Here is a 19,479-nt window from a genome sequence, read left to right on the forward strand (position 1 = left end):
ATTAGTCTACTATTCAATAGTCCCCAGGGGCTGCCCCACTCCAGAGGAGTCCTCTGCCACCCTGCGCTGCTGCCTCTATCAGAAGCAGCAGCGCAGGGTGCCAGGCAGGAGCTGGTCTGCTAGGTCAGCCAATTTAAAAACCAGCCCCCCTTGAGGACCAGCTAAAGATAAAGCAGCAGCAGCACAGGGTGGCAGTAGCCCCATCCAGAGTGGGGGTTGGGGGGTGGGAGAGGGAGAGAAATGCATACAGTCTATAAGTTAATGCTATAAGCTTTTGCAAAGGTACAGGGAGGGATCATTTGGGCAAGTGGCCCAAGGAAGTAGTTGCCAGATGGGGTCTGTTCTATTCCCAATCTGTTGCCACTGCCTTAGGGTCCCTGGGCTGGAACCCAGGTTAGTGGGTGGGCCTGAGTCCCCCCCCCAACACTTCCCATGCCATTACAGAGTCTGTCCCTGGATAAGACAACCAGGACTATCAAGAGGTTTCACCCCATACCACGGATTAGCCTGTGATGAGTATGGCTCAATAGGCTGTGATCCTTGCCACTAAAAAAGGAAGAGGCTATGTGAAGGTCACAACAAGCCCTTGAGGCTAAACACTATCTGCAAGAAGTACAGGACCCATGGACACAGCCAGAGCTCTGCCACAATTGTTATAGCTGTCTCAGATGATGACCCACACATGACGTTCATTTTGAGAACACTTCTACTGTATATTTGATGAAACAAGGATGTGAGATTTTTTTTTTTAAAGGCAACTATAGCATTCAATCCAAGGTTTAAGAATCTCAAATGCCTTCCAAAATCTGTGGGGGCTTAGGTGTGGTGCATGTTTTCAGAAGTCTTAAAAGAGCAGCACTCAGAAATCACAAAACTGTAACCACCAAAAAAAGAAAAATCAACCTCCTACTGGTGGCATCTTACTCAGGTGACAAAAACGAACGTGCATCAGTCCACACTGCTTTGGATTGTTATGAAGCAGAACCAGATATCACTATGGATGCATATCCTTTGGAATGATGGTTGAAGCATGAAGGGACATATGAATCTTATCACATTTGGCATGCAAATCTCTTATGAAACTGGATACAAGACTGTCACGTAAACACCTGTTCTCACTTTCAGGAGACACTGTGACAAGAAGCTGGCAGCACTGTCTCCTGCAAATATAAAACTTGTTTGTTCTTCAGCCATTTGTTCAGACAAACAGGACTGAACCTGTAGGTGTTAAAGTTTATTCAACTTTCATCATAAGAGAGATTGCCACTGCAGCAATTGTATTGGGTGAATTAAAAAATTCTATTTCTTCATTTTTTATTTTTTTTTAAACAGTACAAACATCTGTAATAAAAGTAAATATAAAGCTCTGAATTGTGTAGGTTGTACCTCCCTGGTCCTCACACCCTCGGGATCTGACCAGCCCCTAACCAGGGAATTCGCCAGACCACAGGAGACTGCACTCAGGTGACAATGCAGGGTGGCTACCAAGCTCCGCCCCACAAGAGTGCACTGAGCCCAGGGCAGCCGGCTGTGCTCCAGGCCCCTGCTTGCAGGGCTCTACAGCTAGCCTGCCTCTTTCCCTCAGCATCCCCTTGTCCCCACTTCTCTTCCTCATTCTCTCATTCCTGAGCATGCACCGCTCCGGAAGCTTTGAGAGGGTGGAGGAGAAGTTACTGAGCAGCAGGATGGCTTTTTCCCCATGAGTGCTCCAGCCTAAGAACACCTATGGGGATATCAGACCACAGATAGTACTGGACTGTAGAAGTCCGGACCATAAAGATTGAACCTGTAATTGTAATCAATATATTTAAAATAGAGTAAACATCCAATAAAAGGGCTCTATTATTAACAATGCAATTAATTTTTAATCTCTTGACTGTTTTTAGCTGTATTATGCCCAAAGTATTAAACAGCCGTGACAACCCACTTGTTGCAGAGAGAGAAAGAGAGTGTGTGTAAAATAAATAAAGTAATGAACCGAAAACTCTTTCACTATTAAAAACAACCTTGAAACTTAATCTTATCACATATTTGAGCACATCTCTTGTAAATTTCTTACAGTGCTGGCACAAACAAGATACAAGGTGATGAAAATCAATGTATCAGTAGGGTTATGGGCCTCCTCAATTTTCAAAGCCACCAGTAATTACTTAAATTGGAGACTCAATCTGATTTTCAGAGAGCAGACACTTAGCATTTTCTGAAAGTTAGGCCCCCTCAACACATCTCTATCAGCTGGACTGCCAGTATCATTAATCATTTCAAAAATTTTGATCATGGTATTTTTACTTTTTCAAGAAAACATTCCTGTAAGATTGTGGTTTACATTAAAACTTTCTTTACAAAAGCTTACTGGGCATACCTTAAAAAGTGAGTAGTCACAGCCAGGCATTAAATTACTAGAGAGCTGGATATGGTTGTATAAACTATTTGAAAACAAAGAAAACACATAATTATAAAAAATACATTTACAAAATTTATCAGCATGTAAAGGTACAAATATTATTTTAAAAAGTTTTAAGAAAACTGAATCCATAAGCTCAGCGTTTGACTGACAAAATATACCTAAAAGCAAAGTAACCTATGCCTTAACATCAAATTATTAAAACTGATTGCTGAAGCTACCCCAACTTCAGCAGTATAGGAAATACTATATAAAAATGCATACTGTTTTATATTCCCATGTCAAACCAGTTTTTAGTAGAATATTCTTCTCTTGGAAAAAAGGATTGGGTTCTATCAAGTAGGACAGAAACTGATTTACATTCTCTCATTGTGCTCCATGCTACCAACTATTGTTGTTAAAAATACTGATCACTTAAACCCAAGTTTTGACTTAAGTTAAAACACAAGTTAACATTTCACACAAGTCACATTAACGTTTGGGACAACCCAGTGAATAAAGTTAGTTTTTGTATATTATTGCAATAGAAAGAGAAAGACTTAGGCTTCTGTGGTTCTTCTATCCAGAAAATCTATTTTAAGATGCATATTCTAAGCTATTAACAAGGAATGTAAAAAGTTACCTGGTTACCCAGTAAGCATTAGGTTTACCAGAATGCTTACCCGGTAACCAGCGGACCTCTTCAAATTCCACTGGATGGATCCCTGCAGCAGGTCAGGCTGAAACAGGCACCAACAGGCACCAACCTCAGTCCTGGCTGCTCTGCACCAGCTTTTCAACGGTTAACCGATTAAGCTATCCAATTTTAATAATTTAAAACAGTTAACCAGTTATTGGGTATTTAATCCCTACCATGAACATCTACAACATTACTCTCAGACAGAGACTGTAAACAGCGTATTTGAAATCCAAATAAGGATGGAAAAGAGACAAGCATACAAGACTCAGAGAAGTGAAGTGTATATTGTGTCATACAACTGCTCACCACCAAGCAATGCACAAGGAAAAAAAATCTGAAAACAGAGTGACACTTAATGCACTAAATTGGAGGAGTGTAGAGAGGAAACAACACGTTTGTAACAAGTCTTGCAATCACATGCAATATCTTTGGGGATCATAAATCTATAAATTATTTATCTATGACTGATTTAGTCCATGGGGAAGAATTACCACAATTCCTACAGGAACTAAAATGAGTCCCAGGTGATTCAGGCAAATCACTCTAGACAGGTACCATATTCTGGAGTAGTTTGCATATACTGATTCAGCTAGGTTTTCCGGAGACCAGGAGACAAAGAAAGGACTTTGGATATTAAAGGATAAGCTTAACTGACACAGGGTCCTTTTTTGATATATCAAATGTGCATGGTTTTCTGTCCAATGGGGGCCTCCAAACCTTGCAGAAGGGTTTGAAAGACTTTGGCCTATTAGGGCCATAATAGACAGATGACCTCTTGCAAGCTTTAGAATACATGTAGGGAAAAAATGGTTATTAACCTTTCCTAAATCTTGTTCTTCCATGTGTGTTACTCATGTCCATTCCATTGTGTAGACTCACCACATAAACCAATGCCAGAAGCTTTTCCTTCAGTGGTATCTATAAGGAATGAGCTCTTGAGCCCTCTGGAGTGGCACATGTGTGCGGCAGTAAAAAGGGCAAAAAGTAAAAACTGGCTCTCCAATCCCTCAGTTGCTCCTTGCCAAAACTCAACAAAAGCAAAAATGAGTGGGTCAGGAAATGGACATGATGAACATATCTTGGAGAACAACTGTTACAAAAGGTCAGTAACTTTTTTTTCTTCCAGTGCTTGTTCATGTCCTTTCCACTGTAGGTGCCTTCCAAGCATTACCTCAAGAGGTAGACAGAAGTTTGTGGACATGTTGATTGCAGCACAGCTCTGCCAAAACCTGTGTCATGTCTGGCCTGCCAAGTGATGACATAATAAACTGTGAACATATATACTGAAGACCACACAGATATGGGACATGCGCCTTTGGCTGCTCTCCTGGTGCCCCAGCCCTTGTAGAACAAACCTTCGCTATCTCCTAACGAAAATAAAGGACATGATCCAAGTAAAAATCCTCCAAGAAAACGAAGGGAGGCTTTTCATCCCATCAGCTACAGCAACAAAGAACTGTGTAGATCTGCAGACGGGCTGTGTGTACTCCACATATAAAGCCCGAATATGCCCAACATCTAAAATATGCAAATGCCGCTCCTTGGTCACGTGAATGATTGGGCAGAATACGGGGAGAAAAACATCCCAGTTGACACTGAATGTGACACTGCCTTTATCAGGAAAGCCACATGGGAATGAAGCTGAACCATGTTCTTGTAGAACACAGTACGGGAGCTCCAAAGTAAAAGATTTAATCTCAGAGACTTGTTTCACCAAGGTAATAGCCACAAGGAATGTGAGAAAGGGAATAAAAAGCCATGTGCTCAAAAGGAGGGCCTGTGAGCCTGGTTGAAGACCAGATTGAGGTTCTATTTGGGGGCTAAGTCCTGGATCAGCAGAAACAAGTTTTTCAAGGCCTTTCAGGAGCTTGATTGTCAACTCATGTGAGAATACGGATTTACCTTTTCATGTGAGGATGGAAGGTGGATATGGCTGCCAGGCATACCTTGACTAAAAAGAAGGTGAGGCCTTGATCCTTTAAATGAAACAGATAATCCAGAATGGACTAAAGAGATAACTGGGTCAGGAAGGTATTCCATTTCACAACCTAGCAGAAACACTACCACTTTGACAGGCAAGTTACTCTCATGGAGGGCTTTATGCTCTCCAAGGGAGCTGTTGTACCTGACTCAAACAGACTTGTTCCTCTGGATTAAGTTATGGAAGATCCAAGCTGTGAGGGAGAAAGCGAGGTTCAGGTGCCACACCTGACTACCATCCTCAGATGATAGATGGCTGGGAAGCATCAATGGGACTATTATAATATGCCCCTGAGCATGCCGAACCAATGTTGGCAAGGCCACACTGAGACAATCACAATTACTTGTGCCTTGTCCCTCTTAATTTTTAGGAGCACCTTGCTGATGAGTGGAGGTGGTGTACATCAGGTCTCCCGATCACGACGGGAGAAAAGCATAAAAAATGAGCCTGTGCTGAGACCCTGCAGAGAACAGAATGAATGGCAGATTCTGCTGTAAGTGCACAGACGTCCATTTGAGGAGCTCCCCATTTCTTGAAGAGCATCCTAACTACCTCTGAGCGAAGGGACCACCACTCCTGGTGAGCGAAGGACCTGCTAAGCAATCCACTAGCTTTTCCAAAGGCTTCCAGGTGGACTCGCAGATGAAGGGCTTCCTGGCACAGAGATGATGAATTAATTCCCCCTTCCTTATTGGCATAGTACACAAACACGGGGCTGTTCATCAACACCTGCACCACTGGACCAGACAGGTAGGGAAATAACACTATGCAAGCCAGACAAATGACTGAGAGTTCCCTGGCATTTATAGGAAGAGCAAACTTTTCTGATAAACGGAACACAAGTTCACAGTATACCAAGTTGCTTGGAGCGAAGTCCAGTCAAGCCAGCCCCAAGGCAACTGAGGGCTGATTGCAAAAAGAGTGCTCTAAACCAAATGTCATGCTCCTTTTTGGTTTTCAGCTTGAAACTCTTATAAATGGGATGTGTCACTCACATGGGTTACCCCTCCCCCAAGTAATTCTATGATGGGGCATCACTGACTACATAGTTTTGCAGCACTCACATGGCTTGAAGCCCAGGGACCAGGGCATGCCTTGTCCCTAGGCAAAGTCCTGTAGACAATTATTACTATCTTATGTGCCAAGGGAAAATCAAACTACACAAAGTTTCTAAGAACTATATAGAAGAGATTCACAGCTAGAAACAGTTGAAAGGTAAGCTTGCCAAGTCAAGGAGACATTCCACCACCACCATTGGTGGCACGAACTGAGGAGCCAGTGGTGCCCTTATACCAGGGCAAACACATGCCATTCAATAGTGCACCAGAGCCACAACCTTAGAGAGATGTTAAATTTCGATTAGTTGATAACAGGAGGTGGGTGGAGCACTCGTTATCCTGTGCTTCTGTCTTTTAAATGTAGTAAGAGCTCCGTGGGCAGAGGTGCAGCAGCTGGGTCTCAGCACAAGCAGGGACTGCTTAAATCCTCTCTTATGCCATTTCCCTTGCTGCACCTCTGCCTTCCTGTGGAAACGGTGCTGGGGGAAACCGGCTTTTAAGACAGCTCCCCCCAGCACCAGCTCCTGCTCCTCCACCCTTGCTGCCTCTGATACAGAGGCAGCAAGTGGGTGGGTGAGTGGATGGGGAAGGGGGAAGTGACATGGGATGCAAGTGATTCAACTAACCAATAAGCAGCAGCTTATCGGTTAGCACTATTGACTAGTTGCAGCCTCTCCCTCCGCTGCCGCTGCCGCAGGGGAGCTGATACATGAAGTCTTGAGACTCATGGGAACTGGGACTCAGCCAGCATCTTCATACCCCAGCTTCCCTGTTCCTTTCAACGAGGAGCGGCAGATGGGGAAGTTATGCTGGGACAGGCACAAGCCAGATTGCATGCTAGAACTGCCTACCCTTATCGACTAAGTAGTCGATAAAAAGATCCAACTACTCGATTGGAAAATGACTGCATTTAACATCCTTAGTAGTGACTTAGTCAACTAGTCACTTACATCCCTACTCCCTTGTGGATACCACTGAGTGAAAAACTTCCAACACCAATGCAGGTGGCAAGCTCATGAACCTACAAAGCAACTGACATCTGCAAGCACTTGTAGGACTTGTATCGTTTTGAACATATTTGTATGTAAGGCTTTTACCTTAATAAAGGTGCTTGCTTAGAAAGAGTTGTGGGATAACTTATGCTTACCTTATGCTATTCATAGCCCTCACAGAAGGCAAAGCACAGGAACTGGCCTTTTGGCAATCTGGCTTACTAAAAATATCACAGGATCACACAGGCTGAGAGTTGGCAGCCTAGCACATGGGGGGGGGGGGGGGAGAGGTGTGCTGGACTGCTGGCTTCTAGCCCAAGTGGGCTTCCTCCTCTCCCCCCCCCCCAATCCCCTGCTGCCACTACCACCCCACACAAGCTTGCAGACTCTCAGCCCACGCAGGCTGGGAGCCAGGAGCCCCCTCGCCCCCGCACGAGGTTAACCGGTTACTCATTCATATCCCTACTTAAAACCTGCTGGTGAGAAGGGAGTGGGACAAGAGTTCCTATCCAGTGGCAGGTGGTGGCTGGAGACTTGACTGGGAACAGCTGCGTACACCTTTGACTAGGGGAAAAGGTGGAGAAATCTCAAACTGACAGCTGTCTCCACATTTTCTACCGTTGAGACCAGTGCAGAGTTTAGGACAGGGCAGACTTCATGAACTTGAGGTCCTTTACAACCCATGCTCAGTCCTTGTCTAGCACCAAAGAGCAAAGCTTGATTGAGTTACTATCTGAAATGTTGATATCCTCTTAACAGTTGAGGGCTACAAACTAATCCTTTCTTCCATCAGAAACTGAATTCCTAGTGGGAGCCTTGGCAGGTGTTAGACTTATTACCATTTCCATCCTCCCGCACTGCTTCAACCAGACTTATTTTAGTAGCTCCTCTCAGAAACTACCATTGAGTTGGAGTAGATTCATCCACTGGGTGAAGAGATCAAAATGACTTCAATACTGTGTAACTGATGCTTTACACTCAACTCCTTACTGGAGACATCTGCGTTAGTAAGTGTTCTGCTAGTTTATGCAACCAGATTTCGGGAATGCGAATGCCCAAACTGATCCACCATCAAATTTATTAGCACATGACTACACAACAACATGAATCAGGGCAAAGTTAACATCTGCCAAAAGCTGTTTCCCCAGAAATGGTGAGGCTAGCGTGACTATCATCTTTCTTTGTCCACCACAACAGTGAATGAGAAGCCAAAGCTCACACAACTAACCCACAGACCTCATCCATGACCTCCAGGTTCCAAACTTGTTCACTCAATCATGACAGCTAACTTATGATGCAACTGCCAAAGCTGACTGCCTGAACAAAACCTTCAAAGCCGATCACATGGACACACTGATTTTTCCTCACGCTATCCACACCAAATTTCTCCTGTTCAACAATCATGTTGTAACACAATCCTTCTAGCATCCCAGCAACTATTATTTCCACTTGTTATCCCCACACCAACATGAAGAACGTTTTCCACCTAATGTTGTCACTTCCTAGTTTTCCCAGCTCTCACAACCAGAAGGCAGAAACTAATGAAAATCGTCAGTAACCCTGCTTCTAAGAAGGTGAAGAGTCAGTGTTTTAAAAAGGTTAAGCACCAATAGGTCTTTCCTTCCTCAAACACACCCCATCCTCAGAGCAAAGCACATACTATTCTCTCCATTCTTCCAATGCACTGTCCTCATTTACATTAAAACATGCAAAATGCTTAAAGATGGTCACTTGAATGTCAGTAAAAAGAAACCACAGGAATCAAAACCATTAAAGAGCTCAACCTATGACTCATGAACTGCTGTTGGAACCTTCTCACTAACAGATTTTGGGGACTCATGATACTAGTCATGTGACAGAATATATATCTTTGGATTGCCTATTTCATAAGGGAGTTTTCCCCGGTATCATTGAGATCTATGGTACCCTGCCCAGTATCAGGTACACAAATAAGATCTTTAACATGTATGTTCAAAGTAACCAAACAAGTTGTATGAATAGTATTCTCTACTCCATCTGCTTGATAAACAGGAAAGAAGTTCTCAAAACATGCCTAACAAGGCCAAGGTGTTCAGAAGTGACTAGCAATTTTTAGGTAACCAATCAAAAGTACCTTAAAGAAGACTAATTTTTTAAGAAAGCAATAAGCACCTGCCTTTAGTTGAGCATCAAAAGACACTAATTAAATCTGGGCAAAGTTTTCAGGTACAGGATATTGGGTCAATCTTGAGCATTTTACACCAAAAAAGAGTTCAGACATCAGTTGAATTCTGTTTATGACTACCATGCTGACACTGAAAATCTAATATACATGCAATAAGCTAATGTTTGAGCCTTATGGCCCATATACATTGCAATATCTGCTTACTATCCAATACCATTCTACCCATGCAAATAATACAATAGATTTAAACCATCAAAAAATTTCCACAAAACAGTTTACTTACACATTTGTTTTTTTTAAAAAAAGGCTTCTCATTCTAAAAGATGAGGACATCTGATCAAATAGTTGAGACGAATTCCAATTTGCACTCCAGAAAATGGCATTTACTTAGTAGTTAATGAGTAACTTTTTGCTAATATAGAGAAGAACTTCAAGCTACTTCCCCAATATTATGCAGGATTAGTATATAGGTAAAAAATTTTACTTACGCCCAAAAATCTTCAACAGTATCAAACTTTGAGATCAGACGAAGATTTGCTTGCCAGGTTTTGCTTTTGTCATTTTTAAAGAACCAGAGTGCCCACCTAAAGACAAAATGATATACTACACATGAAAAATAAGTCAGTACTGAAGAGGTCACGTATATTTATTGGATAACAAGCCCAAGATGAGAGACTGCCACTGAGATGACAGCATGAAACTCCATACTAGTCCCTAGGCTGCAAGAGAAATTCAGACGAGAAACAGGCTAGAATTCTAATTCTGGATCTTGAGCATGTGTGTTAGAAGACTAAACCAAACATTTATGCACCGCTACTTAAAAACCTCTGTGAAAGGTTTTAAATGATCAATGGTTTACTGAATGACCGCAACAAAGATTTGAGTTGTGCCTATTGGTAAGCTTCAGCCTGTTACATCATAGTGGACTCTGTTGTAGTCTGCTAATGTTAGGAGTATGCTACTTCAGTGGTTCACAAACTCTGCATGTTCACTTATCACCTTCTTTCAAAAAGTGCCATATAATGATGGAATACATATCAAGGTCAGATACAGTTTGGGTACATGTGTAAAAAAAACCCTTTATTCTTTTCAATATGCATCTCTTTCAGACAGTTTCTAACATTCCATCAGAAGAAAACAAATGATTTCATCTCAGAACACATGCCAAGAAGCACTTTCCCCATCAAGTATATATACTGCAATGATTAGAGAGTAAAAACAATTAAGCTGACATTCAAGCTTACTGAAGATAAAATTTCCCATTAAAGGTTAACAGTAACCTGTAAACATCTGCCATACTGTATCATACTTGAAATTCTCATTAGTTGGTTCTTTTTGCACTCTCCAGAGTTTACTTTAACAGCACGCTAACATGAAACAATCACAGCTCTACTCTGGTGAGTGTAATTTCACAACCAGAAAAAAGCAACACTGGTATCTAAGCAGGACCCTGTGGAAAGGAGACAGAATATTTCTCAGAAGCCTCTAGTGTTGATATCAACACCCAGAATCTGAAGGGGGAAAAGCTGCCATGGCTCCCGGTTATAAAAAAAAGACCATATTCAGGAATATTTTTAAGTAACTCCTGTATTTTTGGGGGAAAAAAATAACATGCGTAAAAAGTGCAACAAAGATGCAATGGCTAGTTATCAGACTGAAACATGAGATGTGTTCCACAGAAGGTAATAATTTTTAACAGGATGCAAGGATGGCTGAAAAATCTGCATCAACTGGTTAGCACATTTATTTCTTCATCATACTGATGGAGTTCCTATTATATCTTAGGAAATTACAAGTTAGGTTTTGGGTAGACTACTTATGAATTTCAAAATGTTTGTTTTCAAAATGTATGTATTCAAAATATAATTGGTATGTTTGTTGGGAGAGTAATTTATAAATTAAATGTGTACTGTTACTACTGATTTTTTTTATTGCTCACTCTAATCAAACATTCTAGGTGAAGACTTCCTGTTTAATTAGGCATATATGAATTAAACTTTTTCTCAAGTTCACTAGTATATGACTAGAGATCAGGGTTTAAATAGATTTAGATAATCTTTACAATTTGTTAATTACTTCTCCTATAAAACTATGTTTAGAATAAGTTAAACAATTTAAACAGTGGCACAAAGAGTTACAAGATAAGGATTCCTTCATCTACAACCTCATTTTTTCAAAGCAGAAAACTAATACCCACTGAAAAGTTTACCATTTTGTATCAGTGTCCAAGCAGGACAGAAGAGGTTTTTTCAATGTCTATCTGAAGTATCTACCACTTCAGAGTGTCCTACTGGTACCACCAGCAGAGCACAGTCAGTTAAACATACATCAGACAGTAAATAATCTATATCAAACCCCACCTCCACAAGATCCATCAATGTGTTCATAATCAGGACCAGCCAATTCCAGCAAGACCTCACAGATGAAAAAGATTACTTGGCTTATTTATGCAACAATTCTCCCTTTTGTCTTGTTCGGAACACAAATTTCATTGACATGGGTCAATCATTATGTTTGAGCTACATTTCACCCAGCAGAACAGATTAACTAGGAACGTTAGAAAGTGGTTATTTTAATAATCATGTAACTGCTAAATTTCTTGGCAGTTACATGGTTACTTGACGTCCCCAGGGGTGGAGCAAACAGCCAGTGCACTCCTGGTTCCACTCCCAGGGAGTCCTCTGCAATCCTGCCTCTCTAAGAGGCAACAATGCAGGGTAGCAGGCGGAAGCCGGTTCACAAGGGGAGTTGGTTTAAAAACTGGCTTAAAAAATATCAACAATTTTGCGAAGGAATATTTACCTGGAGAATCACAAAGTCTGGTGGTAGGGAAAACACGGCTTACCTGTTTTGTAGTGGATGTTTAATGTACTGTTCCGGACTGGCAACCTCCTGAGTTGGTGCTGTTTCAGTTTTCTCTTCTTCTGAAGTCTGAGGATTGGGAGTGGTTTCCTGTATAAAGAAAAACAACATTATTAATGTGCATTTTCAACTGTATTCTGCACCACTTAGCTTTCATCCTCTTAAGTTTGTTTCAGAGAATTAGCTTTCCGTACCTTCCCTCCCCCCGCAATTAGCAGTCCACGATCACAGCATAAAAAACACATGACAAAGTATTTGTACTCATCTTTTCAACATGTTTGTAAACCCTAGTGGTTGCAAGTTATTGGACTATAAGAATTCATGTAATTTTGCTTGCTGTTTTGCTTCCCCTAGCTCCAACTGTGGTTTAGGCAGCTTATTTACAAACTATCAGAGAAAGACACCAAAGCCTTGTCGTCTTTAAGAATGAGGAATTACAGCAATGAGCTCTGTGCTCCGTTTTAGAGCCACTAGCACACAAAAAGGATTAGACAATGCTTCTTGAGGAAGCAGCCACTAAATGTCAGAATTGCCAAGAAAAAGACAGTAAGTAGAATGAATTGATTTTAACAACTAGTATTTTAACAACTAGTATCTCACTGGAAAGTAAAGATTTCCAGGCTTCCACTGCATTTGTATAACTTGTTTCTAGCCCTAAGGGTTGGTAAGTTACAGTACTTAACTTTAAATTACTGCAGCTGAGACTAAACACTACAAGTATTAAACTTCAAACAGTATTTTCTAATGTCGGTACTCCCAATATAAGAATCAGTGAAACATGTAGCCTAAATGGCAGTGTAGTGTAAGGATGCTAATGGTTAATGCGTGAGGCTTATCAGTTACAGTTAACTGATGGGGGCTGGAGCAGCCCCTGTCTACTTCACTCCTATAACTGATGAACCAATTAAATGGGATTTTACATCTGAGGTGGTGTTAACTGAAAGTAATTCTTATATCTGAAGTTGATCTTTCCCAATGAGTTTACATTGCCCATTCCCTCACACTAGGGTATTACAGCTTTGAGGCACGTCCTCAGGGTAGTGGATTGAGGAAGCCCTCCATGGAGTGATCTCGAGGAGTTGCATTGAATAATACAGAATAAAGTGCCGTGGACCAACAGTACCTAGAAGAAGGAAAACTCTGATTCCAAACCAGGGCAGACTGAGCTTGCTAAGCCTTTTTAGGCGCATCAATCTAGGAGAAGGCAACTCTGATCTCAAACTGTACTCTCTCCCTCCAGTGTAGTTCTTGTGTCTGTGCACGATGGTCCGTGTGAGAAAAGAAAGTGGGGTTGGAACTCACAAGACAGCCTCACTTAAATCCACTCATATGTGATGGAATCTCTCTTGACGCTAAAGATTTACCTCTTGATGCAAGTCCTACGGTGATGGGCAAGTGTCGACGGATGCAGGTGGAGGATACCACTGGAAGCTTTTAGTCACAAACCTGCACGTAGGCGGCCCAAGTGTGATGGTCATCTGTCTGCTGAACTGGAACAACAGCAGCTCCCGTATCCTGCCTAGGTGTCAAAGCAGCCCTATTTAGGGACAGCACTGCTTTCTTCGAAAGAAGAGGGGGAGAGAAAACAATCCCTAAACAAGCTTGTGTCAACTGCACCGTCGGTTAACCGCGACCAACTGGATATCCAATTTTTGAGGTCACAAGGGAAAAATCAATGACTAAACAGAAACTTTGCATCCTGGAACATACGCACACTTCTTGATCGTGATGATCCCCATGAACGCAGGACAGCAATTTATTGGTAGAGAACTAGCACGTTATAAAATTGATGTTGCAGCTTTAAGCAAAACACATTTCTGGTACCAGCCGATTCACAGAGGTTGGAGCAGGTTATTCATACTACTGCGTGGGCTACCCTGAGAGTCATTCAAGGTAAGCAGGAGTTGGCTTTGCCATCAGGACACCACTAGTCCACCAGCTTTGAATCCGAGGCACATGCCATTAAGCCTCGCCTTATCACCGCAAAGCTTAGACTGAGACAGGGACATGGCCTTGTACTTGTTAGTGCCTATGCACCCACTTTGACTGCTGCAGATGAAGAAAGGCAGACTTTCTATGCTAGCCTGAATTCAGTGATCTCCTCAGTACCTTTTAAATCTAAGCTATATATACACACACTCAGTGATTTTAATGCTAGAGTTCGTCAGGACTACACCACATGGCCAAAGGTCCTTGGATATCATGGTACTGGAAGTGAGAACTCAAATGGTACTACTACTACTTCAAACGTGTGCACAGCATGAGCTTGCTATAGCAAGCACATTCTTCCAACAGGAGAACAAATGCAAAACAACTTGGATGCACCCTCAGTCCAAGCATTGGCATACGATTGACTGTCATCATGAAACAGAGATCTTTCTGATGTCAAGTTGATTCGTGCAACACATGGCACTGGCTCCTGGTCTGACCACTACATGGTACGCAGTGTTGTCTCCTTGAACCTTTGTCCACCAAAACGCCATCTTTCTGCTGCATGCCGAAAAAAGTTGGATGTAGGTAAACTTGAAATACCCGAGACACAAGTGTTGTTTCAACGCAGTCTTGACCCTTCCTTAGCCATCACAGCAATGAAGGTCCAGAATGGTCACTCACTATTGAGGATGACTGGATTAACATCAAAGAAACAACCTACAGAACTGCTGTTGAGATCCGCGATTTCCAAAAACGCAGCGTAAGGACTGGTTTGATGACAAGGACAGAGATGCCCAAGCTCTTCTTGGTAAGATGTATGACACACACCTGGCTTGGATCAACGATAAACAGAATGCCTCCAGGAAATCGGCATGTAAAACAGGGGGCAGAAGTCAAACTACGGCAAATAAAAGAGGACTGGTGGAAATATCAAGCAGTTAACTCCAAGATGCGGCTGACAGACATGACTTCAAAGCATTCTAACAGGCTGAAGACAGTCTATGGGCCACACATTGCTGGCTGTACACCAGTGCACTCTGCTGATGGCCTCACTTTGATCATAGATAGTTCTAAAATCCTTGACTGCTGGGCTGAACATTTTCACAAAGCTGAACCAGACCTCAACTTTTGACAACAGCTTTCTTGAAGAGATTCCTCAGAGGGCTAAAGATTTACAGCTGGACATACCACCAATTTTTGATGAGGTACAAAAAGCTGTCAATCAGATGAAATCTGGAAAGGCACTTGGCAGTGATGCAATTCCATCAGAAATGTATAAAGCTGCTGGTGGCCAGCTGATATATTGTCTCACGCATTTATTTAGCGCCATTTGGGAGAGGGAGCTAGTTTTTCTGCTCCCTATAGCTGGTAAGATCCTGGCCCACACCCTTTACAACCAACTTTCACTACATGTGTTCAAAAATGGTATTATTCCTGAAAGCCAGTGAGGATTTCGTGCCGACAGAGGCACTGTCGATATGATATTTACAGCCAGACAGATACAAGAGAAATGTAGAGAGCAACATCACGACCTATATGTGATTTTCATCAATTTGACCAAGACGTTCGAGTAGTTACTACAACTATCCCTGACCTTCTGTTTGCTGATGACTGTGCACTGTTGGCTCATTCAGTGAAGGATGCACAGGAGCTTTTTGATTGCTTGTTATTTCTGCTCACCGCTTTGGACTCTCAGTGAACCTCAAGACAACAGAAGTTATGTCTCAGCCTGTTTGAAAAGAGCCCAGCACTCCAGTGATCACTGCTGCTGGTACAGTCCTTAAGGCTGATGACAAGTTCTGCTACCTGGGAAGCATACTCAGGAGCAATCCAAGGTGGGCTAAGGCAGCTGGCACCCCAGGCGGAACGCGCGATCGGCACCCCCGCCTGCACAGCCGTCAATGGGCTGACATCATCGGGTGCCCCGTGACATCATCAGGCACCGCTGAAGACGGCACCCGAGACGGCCAAAAGTCACGGGCCGCCCCTGAGAATACTGTCTTCTGGCATAAACGTGGATCATGATGTATCTGCTCAATTAACCAAAGCCATTGCTGCCTTTGGAAAATTGACCAAATGCCTATGGAATGATGCCTACGGTATCAAACTCTATACCAAGATAGTGGTATATCAGGCAGTTGTCCTGAATATCCTGCTGTATGGCTCAGTGACTAACTATATATAATGGCCATGTTTTGAAGCTCGAGCAGTTACATATGAGTTGTCTGAGGAAGACCGAACACGTGAATTGGTGAGAGAAAATTCCTAACAGGGAGGTTCTTACGCTGCGTGGTGTAATGGGCATGGAGGCAATGCTTATGACCAAATAGTTTCGCTGGATTGGTCATGTTATGAGGACTGATGATTCACGGGTACCAAAGATGGTCTTCTATGGCTGATACTGACCAGCAATAAAGTGCTTTCCACAAGCAAGCTGGCCACAGAAGCGCTATAAAAACATCGTAAAGGCCAATGTGAAGTCATGCAGCATCTCTCTCAATGATCTGAAAACTCTAGTTCAGGAAAGATTGTCCTGGCAGCAAATCAATGTACAGGCTCTGAATTGTTTTGAGAATCAGCATATCCAGGCATTACAAGAAAGAAGTAGGATCCAAAAAGAACGTACAATGCCTGCAGTTGGCGGGTTTTTATGTGATATCTAATCGGCTCTGCTGATCAAGGATTGGTTTAGTCACTCATCAACAGCATCACAGAAGATGAGAGCCGTCAATCGACGGCTCAGTTCAAGACAACGACATGCCCATTAGCACCTGCTACTACAATAGGCACCTTGATCCAAATCATCCTCCTACGCTGGCTTCAGAGAAAGTGTTACAGACCTCAAGTATACATTGAATTTATTAAATTTAAAATACAACAAAGAAAAAGCCTGAGTATACAAAAAAGGTTTCAGGATGTGTATTGCTCTTCAAGCTTGTCATTGAACTCTACAATTTCAAAACCAGGGATGTAAAGGACTAGTCGACTATCCAAATAAGCAAATGCTTATCGGATAGACGACAGGATAGTCAACTAGTCACTTTCTTCCCCCTTGCTACCTCTATCAAATAGAGGCAGCAATGGGGGGGGGGGGGGGGGGGCGAGGAGGGAAGACCTGGGATCTGTGCTGTGCTGCCCCTTTGAAACATCACCGCAGAATTTCTAAGGGGCAGAGCCGCCCTTTCGACTAATTGAGGCAAAAATGCATCAACTACAGGCAGTACCCGGGTTACGTACAAGATAGGGACTGTAGGTTTGTTCTTAAGTTGAATCTGTATGTAAGTCGGAACTGGCGTCCAGATTCAGCCGCTGCTGAAACTGACCGCCAGTTCTGACTTACATACAGATTCAACTTAAGAACCCCAAGCTTCCCCAAGTCAGCTGCTGCTGAAACTGATCAGCGCTGATTCCAGGAAGCCTGGGGCAGAGCAACTGTGCCTCGGGCTTCCTGTAGTCAGCGCTGGTCAGTTTCAGCAGCGGCTGACTTGGGGACGCCTGGGGCAGAGCAGCTGGGGTGCTGCTGGGTTGCTCCAGTAGCACCGCTCCTCGGCGCTACTGGACCAACCCAGCAGCACCCCAGCTGCTCTTCCCCAGGTGTCCTGATTCAGCGGCTGCTGAAACTGACCAGCAGCGGCTGAATCAGGACCTGGGACAGAACAGCTGGGGTGCTGCCGGGTTGGTCCAGTAGTGCCCAGAGCGGCGCTGCAGGACCAATCGGCAGCGCCCCAGCTGCTCTGCTCCAGGGTCCAAAACAAAAGCCTGGTCTGCTGGGGGGGGGGGGGGGGCGCCACACTAGCCGCGCTCCCTCCCCCCCCAGCAGACCAGGGGCACCAGAGCAGCTTACGAACGGGGCTCTCTCGCCCCGGAGCTCGCAGGTAGCAATCCGCTACCTCGACCTCCAGGCAAGAAAGCCCTGTTCGTAAGTGCGGATCCGACATAAGTCGGATCCGCGTAAGTCGGGGACTGCCTGTACTCAATTACATGACACTTAACATCCTTATTTCAAACTAGGGATATGGTTCAAACAATTAACTATTTGTTCAAACAGTTAACTGATGAGCCTAAGCTCATTAGTTAACCATCATGGTTACATGACAAGTCTCCCCTGAGCTGGGGGAGGGCGGCAGGCGGCAAAAGGAAGCTCCTTCTGTAACCTGCCCCACTGCACTGCTGTGTGTGTGAGGAGGCAGCACCACAAGAGCTGGTGCTCATAGGGCACCCACTTAAAATCTAGCTCCCCACAAGCATTGACTCCCATATGCCCCACCACTACCTCTGTATTTCAGCGGTTACACACTTATAGCAGTTACACATTAAAAAAAAAACTATTTATATCATCCCTATTTCAAACAACACGGTGTGGCTTTTTAAGTAATTCCTTCAGAACTTTAGGAAGCATAATACTTGGCCATGTAAAGCTTTACTAGCCGCATTTCACCTCAATTTGCAAATCTTGCTGTATCATTGGATAGGGGGTGAAGTACAGCTCATGTTCTATATTTAGGACGAAGCTATGTATAGCTGATTCTGTACTAACTAGCACATTAGTTATACTTCACACACACACACCCCAAACCCTCCCAATAATGTGAAAATATTGTAGACATTCCTAAATCCAGTGGCACAAAAAAGGGATTTAAAAACTAGGTAAAAATTTAGACAGTAGTTTTGATCGAAGATGGGCAGATCAGAAGTACATTCAGTTCAGTGATGACAAGTCCTAAAGGACTTCAGCAACTGAAATGGGAGGTATTGACCATAGAGATCCTCCAAATTCCTGATAAGTATAACCCTAGAGGCACCTATAATCTTGAGGTGCCTAAATTATAACTCATAGTCCCTGAGATCCCTAAATTTCTGCCTCTGGGCACATACACAATGCATAAGCCTTAGTATAATTCTCGATTAAAGTGACAGATCCAGCATACCTTCTCAAATCATGCCTAGCACCACACAAAACACTGGGGGGGGTGAGGGGGGAAGAGGCGCGTATAGGGAGAAGAGGCGCGCGTAGGGAGAAGAGGAGACAGCAGCCACCATTATAACCTTTAGCCTGATGGTTAAGGTACTCACTCAGGGTGAGATACACCCTGGTTCACTCCTCCAACTCCCCCCCCCCCGCCCATCTTGTTTGCAGGGAAGTAATGTGAACATAAATTTTCCACCTCTCCAAGTTACTCATAGCTCAGCAGCTTCTGAGCTACTGGAATCCTGAGAACTTAAGTGATCTGAAAGGATAAAGATGAAGAGGCAGCATTTTGCAATGTTTAAGGCATTAAGACTATGATGGTACAACATTTTTTACCTAGAATGTTCTTTGAATAACATGGATTACATAATCGCTATTGAAGTATGATAATTAGGACTTTACTGTTGATTCAGCTAACATTTAAAGTATATATCTTCC

At 43.1% G+C, this 19,479-nt stretch overlaps 1 protein-coding gene across 5 annotated transcripts in view; it reads right to left on the reverse strand.

The window, feature by feature from the left end:
* Positions 1-19,479, reverse strand: part of EIF4E (eukaryotic translation initiation factor 4E) — a 52,263-nt gene that overhangs the window by 16,845 nt on the left and 15,939 nt on the right. For all 5 annotated transcript variants that reach the window (XM_075929648.1, XM_025188231.2, XM_006130137.4 and 2 more), the window contains 3 exons: positions 12,124-12,230; positions 9,767-9,862; positions 2,363-2,426 (listed from right to left, as the gene is read on the reverse strand). In XM_075929648.1, the coding sequence (XP_075785763.1) occupies positions 2,363-2,426; positions 9,767-9,862; positions 12,124-12,230 (267 nt within the window). The remainder of the gene's footprint in view (positions 1-2,362; positions 2,427-9,766; positions 9,863-12,123; positions 12,231-19,479) is intronic.

The sequence above is a fragment of the Pelodiscus sinensis genome, chromosome 5, assembly GCF_049634645.1.
Source record: "Pelodiscus sinensis isolate JC-2024 chromosome 5, ASM4963464v1, whole genome shotgun sequence".
Classification (NCBI taxonomy): Eukaryota; Metazoa; Chordata; order Testudines; family Trionychidae; genus Pelodiscus; species Pelodiscus sinensis.